At 47.7% G+C, this 15,107-nt stretch overlaps 1 protein-coding gene across 4 annotated transcripts in view; it reads left to right on the forward strand.

The window, feature by feature from the left end:
- The window catches only part of GATAD2A (GATA zinc finger domain containing 2A), a 105,310-nt gene that overhangs the window by 78,875 nt on the left and 11,328 nt on the right, over positions 1-15,107 (forward strand). For all 4 annotated transcript variants that reach the window (XM_045853201.1, XM_045853202.1, XM_045853200.1 and 1 more), the window contains exon 4: positions 14,926-15,058. In XM_045853201.1, the coding sequence (XP_045709157.1) occupies positions 14,926-15,058 (133 nt within the window). The remainder of the gene's footprint in view (positions 1-14,925; positions 15,059-15,107) is intronic.

Raw genomic sequence — 15,107 nt, forward strand, 5'->3', positions numbered from 1 at the left:
CCTGGTAAGATGAAGGGGGCCTGCCTATGTGTAGAACAGGTGGAAACGAGTGAATTCCTGGGACCTCTCAAGGGGTCCCACCAGGAGAGGAGCATTTCCTCAATGTCCTAGAGGAAAAGAAGAAATGGCCTATTTATAAGAGATTGTCAAGCTTTTTCCCTCAAGAAGATAAGCATGTGAATTATACTTTGTGAGTTTGAGAGTGGAGCAGCAGGTGATGGAAGACAAATGAGGGTATCTTGCAACCTGATTCCGCTTACCCCCATGTGACCCAGGATAGTTCACCCCATGCTTGGAGCCCACTGTCTCCTGTGAATCAAGGTTTGGTCATTCTTGAGCCTCAGAAACTCCCAGCATCATTCAGTAAAGTTTGTCACAGTAGTGATAGGAAGGAGCCATGGGACTCATGGGTGTCCAAGAATGAAGGAGAGGAGAGTAGGTGGAGGGCCACAGGCCCCTGTGGAAGGAAGGTGGGTGACATGCACAGACAGGCAGAGTCAGCTGCCTTTGGAGACACTGAGTTTCCTTTGGCCAAGGCAGTCTTAATGCCAGCACTGTGGAGGTACCCACCTTGGGGCAGGATGGGAGAGGAGGTGGGGAGTGTGTGAGGCTTTAGGAGATAAAAGACATATACACCCTTCCTGTGTGTCCCCTCCCTTGGGTCCCAAGCCATAATTTTGCTTATTTTTAGAGGTTGATCTTAAAAGTAGTTGTGGTGTGGACTTCTGGCCAAGATGGAGGCATAGGTAAACTCATTTCGCTTCTTCACACAACCATAAGAAGGATAACAACCAATCTAAAAACAAAAAACGTCCAGAACTGCCAGAAAATCTAACTGTATGGTAGTCTGACAACCAAGGATTTAAAGAAGAAACATTTATCCAGATGGGTAGGAGGGGCAGAGAGGACTTGGTGTGGCATGGCAAGGCAGCAGCAAGGCAGTGACTGCAACTGGCAGAACAGGAGAGACAACAGCAGAGTGAGTGATCCCAGCCCCAGGCCAGACCGCACAGCCCAGGTTTCCAGTGCCGGGAATATAAAGCCTCAAACTGCTGGCTGTAAAAACCAGTGGAGGTTGGGGCAGCCAAAGAAACTGCCGGTCTCTTAGGGGAGTAGGTTTAAAGGGCTCAAGGGTCCTAGTACACAAACCCACCCACTCTGGGAATCAGCACCGGAGCAGCAGCTAGAAGGGCGCCACTTGCCTTTGGGAAGTAGGAGAAGTGACTGGAAATGAGGCAAGATTTGAACAAGTGGTACTGTTTCCTCTCTGACCCCTTCCCCACACACAGTGCCACAAAGTGAGTTGCCGCCTTATGAATACCTAAGGTTTCACCCCTTACAGTGTAACAGGTACGCTCGCACGGGGAGTCAAAGCAGCTCTACCTAATACACAGAAACATAGGGAGGCTGCCAAATTGAGGAGACAAAGAAACATGGCCCAAATGAAAGAACAAACCAAAACTCCATGAAAAGAACTAAGCAACATGGAGATAGCCAGTTTATCAGATGCAGAGTTCAAAACACTGGTGATCAGGATGCTCAGAGAAATAGATTATGGCCACAAAATAAAGGAAGAATTAAAGAGTATACAAAGTGAAATAAAGAAAAATATACAGAAAACGAACAGTGAAGAGAAGGAATCTGGGGTTCAACTCAACAGTTTGGAACAAAAGGAAGAAGTAAATATCCAACTGGAACAGAAAGAAGAAATGAATTTGAAAAAATTAGGAGAAGCTTAAGAATATCTGGGACAACTTTAAACATGCCACCATCCGAATCATAGGGGTGCTGGAAGCAGAAGAGGAATAACAAGAAATTGAAAAGTAAATTGAAAAAATTATGAAAGAAAACTTTCCCAATTTGGTGAAGGAAATAGACATACAAGTCCAGGGAGCTCAGAGTCCTAAACAAGTTGGACCCAAAAAGGACCACACACCAAGACACATCATAATTAAAATTCCAAAAGTTAAAGAGAGAATCTTAAAAAAAAATTTTATTTATTTATTTTTAGAGAATGGAAGAGAAGGAGAAAGAGATGGAGAGAAACATCAATGCGTGGTTGCTTCTCACATGCCCCCCAATGGGGGACTTGGCCTGCAACCCAGGCATGTGCCCTGACTAGGAATCAAACCAATGACCTTTTGGTTCATAGGCCGGCACTCAATCCACTGAGCCACACCAGCCAGGGCAAGAGAGAATCTTAAGAGCAGCAAGTGGAAAGGAGTTACCTGCAAAGGAGTTCCCATAAGACTATCAGCTGATTTCTCAAAAGACACCTTATAGGCAGGAAGGGACTAGCAAGAAGTATTCGAAGAGATGAAAAGCAAGGACCTATATCCAAGATTATTCCATCCAGTAAAGCTATCATTTAGAATGGAAGGGTAGATAAAGTGCCTCCCAGACAAGGTAAAGCTAAAGGAGTTCATCACCAAGCCCTTATTATATGGAATGTTAAAGGGACTTAACGAAGAAAAAGAAGAGCAAAACTAGGAACAATAAAATGACAATAAACGCACAACTATCAACAAGGGAATCTACAAAAACAAAAACAAACTAAGCAAACAACTAGAACAGAATCATAGAAATGGAGATTGCATGGAAGGGTTATTAGCAGGGAAGGGTGGGGGGAGAATGGGAGGAAAGGTACAGGGAGTAAAGAAAGCATAATGGTAAGTACGAAATAGGCAGGGGGAGGTGTTAAGCACAGTACAGGAAATGGAGAAAGCAAAGAACTTGTATGTGTGACCCATGGACATGAACTAAGGGGGAAGGGATTGCTGGGGGTCATGGAGGTACGCAGAGGAGGGGGGCAAAGGGGGGCAAAACTGGGACAACTAATAGCATAATCAATGAAATATACTTTATTTTAAAAAGTGGTTGTGGTGTAACTGCTTTGCAAAGCTTCAGGTTTTAGTGTGACTGAGACCTGGCTGCAGTGTTTCTAAGGCTGAGCCTTGACAGCTCTCAGAAGCAGCATTAATACAATGCCGCACTAAGGAGAATGACCTGTCCAAGCATGCAGTGTTTCCTTCTTTCAGGAGCATTTGGCAGTGACTGTGGGCAGTGTGGGACAAAACAGTCCTGGTGACACTTTTAAGGGAACCAACAGCCCAGAAATTAGAGTATTTGGGGTGTCAGGTCCCTGGAGTCATTGGGTTTGGTCAGAATTGGGGCCTGAGAAGGCCCAGGGTGGCGGGAGCAGGGTGGCTGACTGGTTGGGAAGGGCAGGCCCTGGAGCACCCTCAGGAGTGAGGATAATTGGTGCTCTGGGACTGGTGGAGATGGACCTCCTGGGAAGAGAGAAGATGACTGCCTGGAGAGTGGCAGTCTGTGGGGAGTGGGGCATGAGGTGCAAGGTAGTGTACTGGTGTTGGGGGCCTGGGCCAGCCACTAGTCAGTCTTTGCCTGGTCTCTCCATCTGCAGACACACGATGTCAGAACAGAGCTGCCCTGGGAGGTGTCAAGATCTCTGCATTGGGTAACTGTGGAGCCTGTACAGTTGCTGTTTCAAAAGGCCACAACAACAGGGTTACCAAATTTTATTGGCTTATAATTAAATAGATTTTCTTAAAATATTTATTTATTATTTGAGAGGGGAAGGAAGGGAGAAAGAGAGGGAGGGAAACATCAATGTGTGGTTGGTTGCCTCTCGCCACATCTACTATGGGGGACCTGGCTTGCAACCCAGACATGTGCTCTGACCAGGAATCGAACTGGCAACCCTTTGGTTCCCAGGCCGGCACTCAATCCAGAGCCACACCAGCCAGGATTAATTAGATTTTATAAGGAAATTATGGCATACATGTGGGGTGAATCCTATTAAATTTTTAGTACCTCTCATTTTTCAAAACACAGCTTTGGCAGCAAGAAAAAGTCCACATGTCAGGAAGACTCCACTCCGGAGCCTTTGCCACAGGCACTGGCATGGCCCCTTTACCATCTCTAGGACCCAAAGACTATTAGATTGTGTGATAATATCTGTTGACAATACTTATTAGTTCATTTAAAGATGACAGTAGTGAACCTATTATCACGTGATAGAATAAGTAACTTTTTTATGAGAACTATTTTGCAGATTTCTTTAATACTTGCTGTAGCAAGTAGACAGCTGGATTCTCATCTTTTCTGTGTCCAGTTTCTTGTGATATATTGTTAGGGCTGAAGCATGTGAAGAAAACCCAACCTCACACAGAAAAGCAATTGGATCACGGTGGTGTGTTTGGGTAGTCTTTTTGAATAATTGTGTATTTCTTCCTTTAGTGAGACACCAAAACACAAAGTGGCCTCTCCCTAACAGTTAGTTGCACTGTAGACTCTGAAGCCTCTTTAGTTAACTTCTTATACTAGTTATATTACAGTCCATCAATTTTTCTCACACTTTGAACAGATTAATATTTTTTAAAAAAATAAATAAACTCTTAATTTTAGGGTCATTTTAGGTTTACAGAAAAGTTGCAAAGATTCTTTCTGTACATCCTACCCCAGTCTCCCCATTGTTAATAGGTTACTGTGGAACCCAACACCCATATATTACTATTAACCAGAGTTTATAATCTATTCAGATTTCCTCTTTTTTACCTTTTATGTTCCGGCATCCATGTTACATTTGGATTTCTTAGGCTCCTCTGGGCTGAGACAGTTTCTCAGACTTTCTTGGTTTGATAACACTGACATTGTTGAGAACTGGTGAAGTATTTTATAGAATGCCCTCAGTTGGGGTTTGTTGGTGTTTCTCTCATGGTTGAACTGGGGTGATGGGTGTATAGGGGGTAAGGAGGACCAGAGATGAGGCGCCCTTCTTGGTACATTGTGTATAGGGCATATGCCATCAGTGTGACTTTTCTCTGATGTTGAGCTTGATTCTCTAGCTGAGGCGGTGTCTTTCATGTGTCTCCTGGGAAGCTGCTCTCTTCCATTTTTTCATGCTATCTCTTTTGGAAGGAGGTCACTATTTACAGCCCACACCTAAGGGTATGGAGTCCCATTCTCCTTTTTCCAGGGTGCAGCATTTGCACAAATTATTTTATATTTTTCTGCCTGGGAGATTTTTCTCTTCTTCCCCTGAATGACTTTTTACTCGTATTTGACTTTTGTGGTATCATTGAACATTAGAAAATAATAGTCCACTTAGTTATTGAGATCTTTCAGATACAGTTGATCCTTGAACAGCATGGGCTTGCACTGTGTGGATCCACTTAAACATGGATGTTTTTCATTAAATAATGTACAGTGCTGTAAATGTCTTTTTTAGAATTTTCTTGACTTTTTTTTTTACCTCTGTCTTTATTGTAAGAATACAGTATGTGATACATATAACATACAGAATAAGGGTTAATTGGCTGTGTTATCTGTATGGCATCCAGTCAACAGCAGGCTGTTAGTAGTTAAAGTTTTTGGAAATCAAAAGTTACATATGGATTTTTGACTGTGTAGGGGGTCAATGCCCTTAACCCCTGAGTTGTTCAAGAGTCAACTGTACTGACACATTTCATTTTCGGTATTGCAGAATCAGAATAGTTAATCTCTGATATGTTGGAAAGCTGTTGGACTCACAGTGGCAAACACAAATTTTCCAAAATTCTATATTTTGCTCAAGGGAAGATCAGACTTTATCATTAGTGACACAAATACTGGTGGTGGTTTTTCCTTGGAGCAGCAGGTTTTGTTTTGACCATTTTGGAGGAAATGGCTACTAAACAGCCAAGCTTGAATAATCACAGTGTGTCTGTCAATCTTTCCTTCAGATAGCAGGAATACTTTATTTGGTCACAGAATGTTAAAAAGACACGGACTCACAAGCTGAGGTTTAATACGATCAATAATAACTTGCCCTTCTACATAAGGGTATTGCCCATAGTATGACAGCACTAACTCCTGGCACAATTTGGCACTGCTCTCCCAACTTGGCAAAAAAGACAGATGTTGTCTCAAGTGTTGCAACAACCTGGCAGAGCCCCTGGAGGGATCCTGCACACCACTTGGGGGACTGCTAGTGGCTCAGAGCCATGCAGAGGATCACAGTCAGGCTGTTCCTGGCTGTCCAGCATGGGCAGAGACAGGATGCCTGGTAGGGCTCTGTGCTGATGTCTCAGGCAGCACAGTGGTTGATGGCCTGCTAGGGTCAGACAGTGGAAGGAAGAGAAGCCCTCAGCCTGGGACCTTGTCCCCGGGGACATTCGATTGCAGGGTGGGAGCCAGATGAGTCAATTCAGAGCATAAAAAGTGATGGGGCTGTTCTGAGTGTGCACATTGCATTCTGGGAGGATCTAGAAAAGAGGTGGAGTCACCATCTTGTTGACTAGATGACATGTTTTTTTGTATCTTTTACATATCGTGACGCCTCCTTGAGTTTAGTGTCGTCCATTCTGTATATGAAGAAACCCAGGCTAATTGAGATTTGGGGCCAGCTTCCTGGCAGAGGTGCACCCAGCTCCCCCTGGTCCTCCTGAATGACCTGGGTGGCTGACCTGTGTGGAGTCCTGCGGCTGCTGGACCCAGAGCAGCTGGTGCAGGTCTGGTGGGGGTTGGGGGGCAGCTGACCCTGAAAGGATTTACTATTGGAAGGTAGGGGATGATCTAGCAGTTTAAAATTGGTATTTAAAAGGGGACAGGAAACTTGCAGGCAAAGCATGCATTTTCCATTTATCACAAAAGTTTGTGGTCATTGCATGCTAGAAACGATGTTTCTTGTGTGTGGTTTTCAACTACACACAGGTTACTCTTGCCGTATGTTGGTGAGGAAGCTGGTGCCCCAAGAGATGCGTTTGGGTTCATTTGATGGTTGTAGTCTCTTTGAGCTGGAGAGTGCTCCTGGGTTCTCATCATGTCCTGCCTGGTAGAAGATTGGCCTGGCATGTAGTTTGGGGATCAGAGGAATGCTAGCATTGATGCTGTGGCCAACAGTCTGCATTTGACATTTGTTTTTCTTTCACTCTTCCAGGGCCCTCGCCCTCGGGGAGCTTGGATTCCTAAGTGTCAGAACCCCACCCAGTTTTGTCAGGCAGATGGTGGTCCATGTGTAGTGAGAGTTATTTCCCAGTCAAGTTCAAGGATCCCATCTATGTCCTCACAGTGTTATCTCTTTGTCACCTCAGGGACTTGATAGGCAGGTGCTGCTGGCTGTCTAGGATCCTTCAAATATAAATGAAAACATTTTCTGCCCCAGCTGGTGTGGTTCAGTTGGTTGGAGCATTGATTGTCCTATACATCAAAAGGTTACAGGTTCAATTCCCAGTCAGGGCACATACCTAGGTTGTGGGTTCAGTCCCTGGTGAGGGCAAGTATGGGAGACAGCCAATCAGTTATTTCTCACGTTGATGTTTCTCTGTCTGTCTCTCTCCCTGACTCCCTCCCCATTCCTCCCTCTCTAAAATTAGTTAAAAATATCCTCAGGAGAGAATTAAAATCTTAAAATTTTTTTCCCCTTTAATCTAGTCCACAATATAGTGTTTGGTAATCCAAGGTAGAGGAGTCAGAGTTGAATGTCACATGGGACCCATCCTGTTCAACCCTATAACCCTCTGTAGGCCATAGTCATGTGACCTGAGCAAGTCACTCCCTCTCCCAGGAGTGACTTCACATGTGGCCCCAGGTGACAGGCAGTTGATAAGATTACTTGGATGCATGGAACTTAGGGTTGGTACAGAGATGGCCATTATAAAGGATTAGTGTGTATCCTGGGTGATTTTCCAAACCTGACACAGATCAGCTTTTCTGTTCTATGATTGTGGTCATTTCTAACAAGTGCCCCTTCCTGAATTTTTGAGCAGAGTATGCTGAATTGATTAAACCTTCTTGGTAGCGTTGTGTCCTGGCTGGACAGGTTGGAAGCTGTCTGGGTCCTGCTGCAGTGACCTGCTTAAGTAGGAGCTGGTCCTGCAGGCTGCCTCGTTGCCACTTGGTATTGGAGTCTTTTCTTGGGGTCACTGCTAGCTGCTGGCTCAGGGAGGTCCTCTCTATAGTTCTCAGTGACTCTGCACACCCCTGAAACTGGCTTCTATCACTGCTTCCAGTCACAGTGAGGTTCTTTTGGCTTCCTTGGCCAGGTTTTGTGACTTTAGGGGGTTCTTGTGTTCCTAGAAAACCTCCCAGCAAGACAGGCTGGATGCCTCCTGACCTTGCTAAGGAGGCAGGGCTTCTCTGCTCCTGCCATGTGCCCTGGGACTGCCCACCTCTGTGCTGGGGGCAGTAAAGGGGGAATGGGCTCATAGGCCAGAGCCTGGCCACACATGCTCCCTCCTTTTCTCCTGAGATGTTTAGCTGTAGCTGTGGTGGGGTATACCATAATGGAGTCCCAGAGTGATAGTTGGACCTGAAATTTCCAGGAAGAATAATGGCTGGCTTTCAAAAATCCCATTGCAGCTGCTCACCTCCATGGCCTCTATGGCCAAGAAGCAAAATATGTTCTGATTTACCAGCCTCCACAAAGCAGGCTTTTTTCTCCTGACATCCCAGCCAACTGGGTGTCAAGTTACAGTGCTGAGAGAAGGGGCAGTGAATGCCAAGGAGGGAGCAGAGAGGTGGGAAGTGGGTGGGTTTCAAGGCTTCAGGATCTGGAGAAGGGACCAGACACCACCACCACCACCACCACCACCACCACCACCACCACCACCACCACCACCACCACCACCACCACCACCACCACCACCACCTGCCCCTGCCCTGTGTCAGGGCAGCCAGGACTTGGGCTTTGGTGCACAGTCTGTGTCTGCAGAGTTTCCTTTTAAATCACATCGAATGTCTTGAGTCACTGGTGCCCCTGAGAAAGGGAGGGTGGAGTATGGGGTCCCAGTGAGTAGCTACCACACCCAGGTGGCTGTGAAAGGTCCCAGAAATGTGTGTCTTTGAGATGTCCAGTTCACAGGGGCCTGCTAGTGAGATGGTGCCACGTGGTAGGACTACCCCAGGAACTGGTAATAACTCTTTCTCTCTTGTAGGACTTCCCTAGAAGTATTTCTGGAATTGCAGGGTGGGTGGGGATGCTCACTAGGTTAAGCATGTGGAATTGCTTCTGGCTTTGACTCAGGTACCACTCCAGGTGGTATCTGAAACTTGGGTGGCTCCCAGGCCTGAGGATGGCCCTTCCTTTCCTGTGGGACCTTTTCCCTACCTGCTTTGTTGGGCAGCTCTGGTCTCTTGCTGGGTCTTCCCAGAACTTCACGTCCATCTTATCCCAAGGCTGTACCTGCCACAGACAGCCCCCATGTGTGGAGGACTGAACTGTGCTGCACTGGTCCCTTTAGAAGGCTTTTGAGGGTCAGCAAGGGTGGCTACTGGGAAAAACCTTTTCTTTCCCCCATCCCTCTTGCCTCTCCTAGGGTAGTGTCTAGGGTGGATGGCCTCTATTGGGGACAGTCTGAGGGAGGACAAGGAGTTACCATGGTGTGGGCTAGCCCTGTTGGCCCCATTTTCTCAGTGGTTTAAAGTAATGATGTGGAGTTGTCTGCTGGTTGGCTGGTCCCAGCAGGACACTGGTTCTTGTGCTCTTGTCCTTGCAGTCCCATGTCAGCTGGGCTGGATGTCTCTGCTGATTTTGTTACTCACAGGGGATGTCTAGGCCCATCTCCATGTCTGTCTTTGTGACCCTCAGAGACCTTCTTTCCACACAGCTGGCTTGGTATCTTACATTAGGGTACACTGAGGACACCCCTGGAGTGCTCAGTCTAGGGGCCCAAGTAGAAACTGCAAAGTTCCTGTGGCCTTGCCTTGAAACCTCACTCACAATGTTGCTTCCTCCATGAGGAACATGGAGGAAGCAACAGTTCAGAGAGCAAGCCACAAAACCAGCCCAGGTCATGGAGCCAGGACTGGACAGGCTGTGAGCACAGGCAAGGGTCAGCTTGAATGAGCCGCCTCCAAAGAGCTCTCAAGGCTGGACTGATGGCCTCATCAGGGTGGAAGACTGGTCCTCTGAACAGGGTTTTGACAACCATGAGTATTCGGGCTCACTCTTAACATCCACCAAAGTCCTGAACTTGCAGGCTAGAGGTTGGACTTCCAGGGCTTCTTTCCTGAAAAGTCATGTAATGACACAGAATTCAGAAATCCTTTTAAGTGAATTTGTACATCTTTAGCAACATAGCATCTGTGTGCCTGCAGACATGATCACCCACGTGTGCAAGGTTATCAGTCACTCTACAGGTATTCCTGAGTTGCTCATGAACTCACAGACCCCATCCTGGAACCAGGTGCCAGGGAATAGGAGGAAATGGGTGTGTGCTGGCTCTGTTGCCTGAGCACCCATCGTGCCAGGCCTGCTCTAGCTGCGGGGACGCAGCAGATACAATTCCTGCTCCTTCAAGATTTGAGAATACTTAATGTTACCTCAGTGGCTGATTGTGAGCAGCCCCTTAGTGCTCCAGGAAAGGTCAGAGCTTTGACTGTCCTGATAGCCTCTTTAGGTATCTGAGCCTTACCCAGCAACTCTGAGGGGCAGCTGGGAAGAAAAACCTGTTCCCATCCTTGCAGGAGGCACGGAGAGGGAAGTGTCCTGCCCTAGGCCTCTCACTTGCAAGAGGCAGAACCAAGTAAGACCACAGGCAATTTTGTGGGAGCATGACAGCAACACCTAATCCCTTTTCTAGTGTGCAAGCTTGGTGTACAGTGCCCACTCATGATAGGCCTTTGTGAGCATGGCCATGGAGTCTCTCCACCACCCCTAGCCAGTGTGGCACTTGAAGGAGATTCCTGCTCCTCTGGCTCTAGGGAGTTGTGGGGAGCCTCACACCCTCTTCTGGGTCTATAGTATCACATGAGAGGTTGCTGTCTGCCCCCCCCCCCCCCTTTTGCTCTTTACTTGTTGGGTTACCCTGGGAGCATGCTGGGCCCTCGCTGGGAGTTGGAGTACCCAGGCCTTCTGGAGACAAGCTCCAAATAGCACCATGGGGCCCAGGCTGCCGTTCTGTGATAACCTGTAGTCCCGTCCCCACTGTGGATTGAGAGAACCCGTCTGTCAGATGGGCAATGACTCTGTGGGCTGACCAGGCAGGGCTGTCATGCTGGCACTGTATGGGAAGGTGGAGTCAGAGGCTCTTTCCTTGGACAAGTTTGCTGGAGTGAGGGGGGGAACTCTACTCAGGCCTGTGCTGCCTTTCAGTGGATCCCCAGGTTTTGTCCTGAGCTCCCTAACCCCATGATGGACAGTAGTGGACAGGGCTTATGAGGATGTCCACAGGCATGCATACTGTGGGAACACTGACCACACTGCAAGGGTCAGGGCTGGGCCAGTCAGGGACCTTCTGAAGGCACAGATTTGACGAGCATCTTGAAGTGTAAGTTGGAGCTCGCAAGGGGGTCTTGGGAGTTTGGTGGAGGGAATGGTGGTAAAGGTAAGAGCCTATGGCAAGATGAACCCAAGGGTATAGAGGCTAATGGGGCTGAGTGGCCTGGGAGGTGTGAATGGGTTCTAGTGGGAGGAATGTCCTGGGGCCCAGGTGGGAATTTGCAGAAGGAGCAGGTGAGGCTGGTGTTGATTTAGCAACTCCTCATCCCACTTTTAACCACAACTAGCAGCCACCTGCTTCTGGACCCAGCTGTTGTGCTGGAGAGATGTAGAGCCTGTCTGCCTCTCTGCCACTGGCCCTGAGGAGGAATTTGTTGTCCTGAGGTCTTATTGGGTCTGTGGTCATTCCCAACTTCCCTGTTGTGTGCAGGAATCTCAGGGGTTTTGTAAAATGCAGGCTTTGATCAGGCAAGTCTAGGACAGCACGATGCTGTAGTTCCACAAGCCCCCTGGAGAAGCTGCCCCAGCTGCTCCTGAGCTTCAGTGGGCAGTGGCCCTGTGCCTGCCCACGCACTGCCCCCCCCACCCCCCTTGGATCCTAAGGACAGAACCACTTTTTATCCAAGGGTTTATCCTTACTACCTGGTACCATACCTACTTCTTAGGTGGGCATTCAGCAAATAAGGAGTGAATGAATGCAGGAGTATAGATGAAGCACTCCTTCTCCAACATCAGGCAGGCTCATGCAGAGAACCACAAAGGTGGTTCTCAGAGCTGCTGAGAACAGTTTGTGTTCCCTCGATGAGACTTCCCTGGAATGAGCCAGGGAGATACTAAATATTAACACTGACCATGACTGGTGAAAGCTGGGACAGTAGCCGGGCATGGTGGGTACAGGATTCTGTTGTAAATTAAATTTATAATCCAGGTCTTCCCTCCAGAAAACTTGAGGGAAGTTCTTGGCAGGTTAACAGCTTTTATGTTTATTTAGCTAGGGGCTTGCCCAAGGGGAGGAGGTGGTGAGACCATTTTCACAGACGACAACCTAGCCTGCTTCCAGGGATTTTTGTAGGTCACATAAAATCTCTTGATCATAATATTTTACATAACGGTTCCTAAGATGGGTTTATAGGGTTTGCCTTGAAATCCTGTAGCTTCTAGAAATACTTAGTGCCCAGGTGGCTGCTGTGCACTGAAGCAGTATATACCTGGGCATGCCACTGTCCCCCTAGCATGTTGGGCTAGATTTCATCTGCTTTTTATTCCCCTGGCCTAGGTGGTTCTGTAATTTTAAACAATTTTTTTTTTTAAAGAATGCCCATGTTAATGTTTATCCTGTGACAAAGAGGTGTTCTTTTTCCTGAATTAAAAGAACTCTCTGGGAAGGAACTGAGAGACTTTGAAGCATCCTTGCTTTAAAGATGGAAAGATGGAAGCTTAGGAAATTTTTTTTATGTTGGAAACTAGAAGGGCTGGTGGCCTCTCTGCGTTTGGAAGGGGTGACCTAGTCTCTGTTACACAGCACAGTCTCTGTGGGCGTGCACCACACAGGAAGTGCCTGCCAGCCTGGCAGCTCCAGGGTGAACTGGGTTCCTCCATTTTCTGATAACACCTGAACCCTACCTCACTTCTCAAAATGAAGGCTGCTTGTCACAAACTGGTTAGAACTGGCTGTTGCCATGGTTTTCACCGTTGGAAGGCACAGTTAAAGGGTCACATGACCAAGGAGGGAAATGCCTTTGTCACATGACTTTTTGGTGGCCTGATTAGCATACAGGAAGTACACTCCCTGCTGGGATGCTGAGTGATCTTTGATGGGAGGTGATGTCATCTCTTGGACGAGTTATTGATTAGTGTCAATCCAAAATGGGACCTGGTAGGGCTGTGGTCAGAATGACCATCTCAGGGAGCTTCAACTTCCAGATGGTCTCGGTCCTTCACTCTGCCCTTTTCCTTCAGGCAAATTTCAATTTTTTAGATATGTCACCCTCCTGAGACACCCTCAATGAGATAAAAAGTGATAAATCCCTATAGATCACTCTTGCCTCAGCACTTGCTGGCTTAGGAAGTGCCTTCAGTCTAACTGTAGACGAGGCTCTGCCTAGGCTGCTGCTCTGCCTGTATGCAGCCACCTGGGAGCCCACCTGGGTGGGGACAAGTGCCACAGCTTCTGTGCTGGGGCCCAGCATCTGCTTGGTGTCTCTATGTGCATCCAGAAAACCTGGGGTTGGAGCCCGATAGCATCTTGGAAGTTGAAGCTCCCTGGCTGAATGGGCAGCCAACAGAGAGACAGAGACTTGAAAGAGTAGTGTTTCATGAATTGATTGGTTTATGGTTTGCTGAGGCCAGAGTGAGACATTCTGGGTTACTTTATAAATAGCAGCCGGTTTCTGGACTTGAGAATGGGGGCTGGTAACCCCAGTGAGGGGTTGTATATCTTTAAATGAGTGCCTTTTTGTCCCGTTCCTGGTTTCTTTTGAGGCCAACCAGCAGCTGTACTGTTAAGCTGGATCATAGCTGGAAATGTTGAGGTGCAACTGCCATGCAGCTCTGGGAGGTGGGGAATAGGATTGGCTTGGAGGGGGTGCAGGGGTCCAGGGTCCTGGAGGAATGAGTGAACGCTCAGCATCTGGTCCTCTGAATGTGCAGCTCACTTAAGGAACAGCAAAGGTGGTTTAGTGTGCTGTTAAGCACCAGTTTTTCATCTGTAACTGCCCCTGCTTAGCTGGAATGCAGTGAAAGGAGTAGGACAACTTTGAGCTATTGGTTAACTTCATAGTTTGTTCTTTGGACAATAGTGCCATCTAGTGGACACATTTGGTCCTCAGTTGGTTCTGCTGCTGATAAAAAGAAGAATCAATTTCTTCAACACAAGTGTTGAGTGAGGCCAGATCTTAAGGGAAAATTTACATTGTATCCTCAGCAAATGGAGCTGCTTGGTTGGGGGTGAGGTGTTGTCTCTGGGACCCATTGTTGTCCTGTGTTGAAGTGTTGTCCTATGTGTGGGATTATTGACACCATAGCAGAGGTTCAGATGTGCATATATATCTTAGGTACTTGTGAGTGGGCAGGGTTGTGGTAAGAGGGCAAGAGAGTAATAGGCAGAGGTGGGAGTTACTGGAAACAGTTTGTGAGCAGATCAGGTGGGTGAAGAATATCCAGATATGCAAGATAAAATGTACTTTGTGTTCTAGTCTGTTTCAAAAATGGCAGCCTCTACTGCCACTGAAAGGATGAAGGGGCTACTACATGTGGCCCAGGAAGGACTATCCAGCAAACAGCCTTCTCTAGGATCCAGGGTCAAGCTATTGTAATTCAACACCTAGCCACATTTTAGAGAAAGGAGTGGTGGTGTTTTCCAAAATGCCCATGTCATCCTCCACGATATAGGTGCCCTCATTCCTGGGGATACAGAGGCAGGCACCAAGTACAGTCCCAACTGGGCAGGACCCAGCCATATACCAGTGGGGTTTGGGTACTACAGGATAAATACAGTGAGAGAAGGCAGCCCTGGTGGATGGTAGGGAAGCTGTCGGGGAGGTTATAAGGAGAGAGGTTGCCACCAGTGGGGCAGTGTACATGCCACCTCTTTGCTGTCTGTGTTTGAATCTAGGCACCTGGAGGGTATGGGCGTGGGTCTCTGGGGAACAGTGTCCAGCATAGTCAGGGTGTTCTGATAACAACTCGCTATCCCTGCTCCACAGTGACATGAAGTCTGAGAAGAGAGCCCCCTCGCCTGATGTGATTGTGCTCTCTGACAATGAGCAGCCCATGAGCCCGCGGGTGAATGGGCTTCCGAAGGAGGCCTTGCAGGAGACCAGCACTGAGGCCCTCATGGTGAGCCTTGTCCCCATGCTAGGGACCACCGCACCCAACGGCATCCCCG

The sequence above is a fragment of the Phyllostomus hastatus genome, unplaced genomic scaffold (genome assembly GCF_019186645.2).
Source record: "Phyllostomus hastatus isolate PE091 unplaced genomic scaffold, TTU_PhHast_1.1 phas_contig_98, whole genome shotgun sequence".
Taxonomy (NCBI): domain Eukaryota; kingdom Metazoa; phylum Chordata; class Mammalia; order Chiroptera; family Phyllostomidae; genus Phyllostomus; species Phyllostomus hastatus.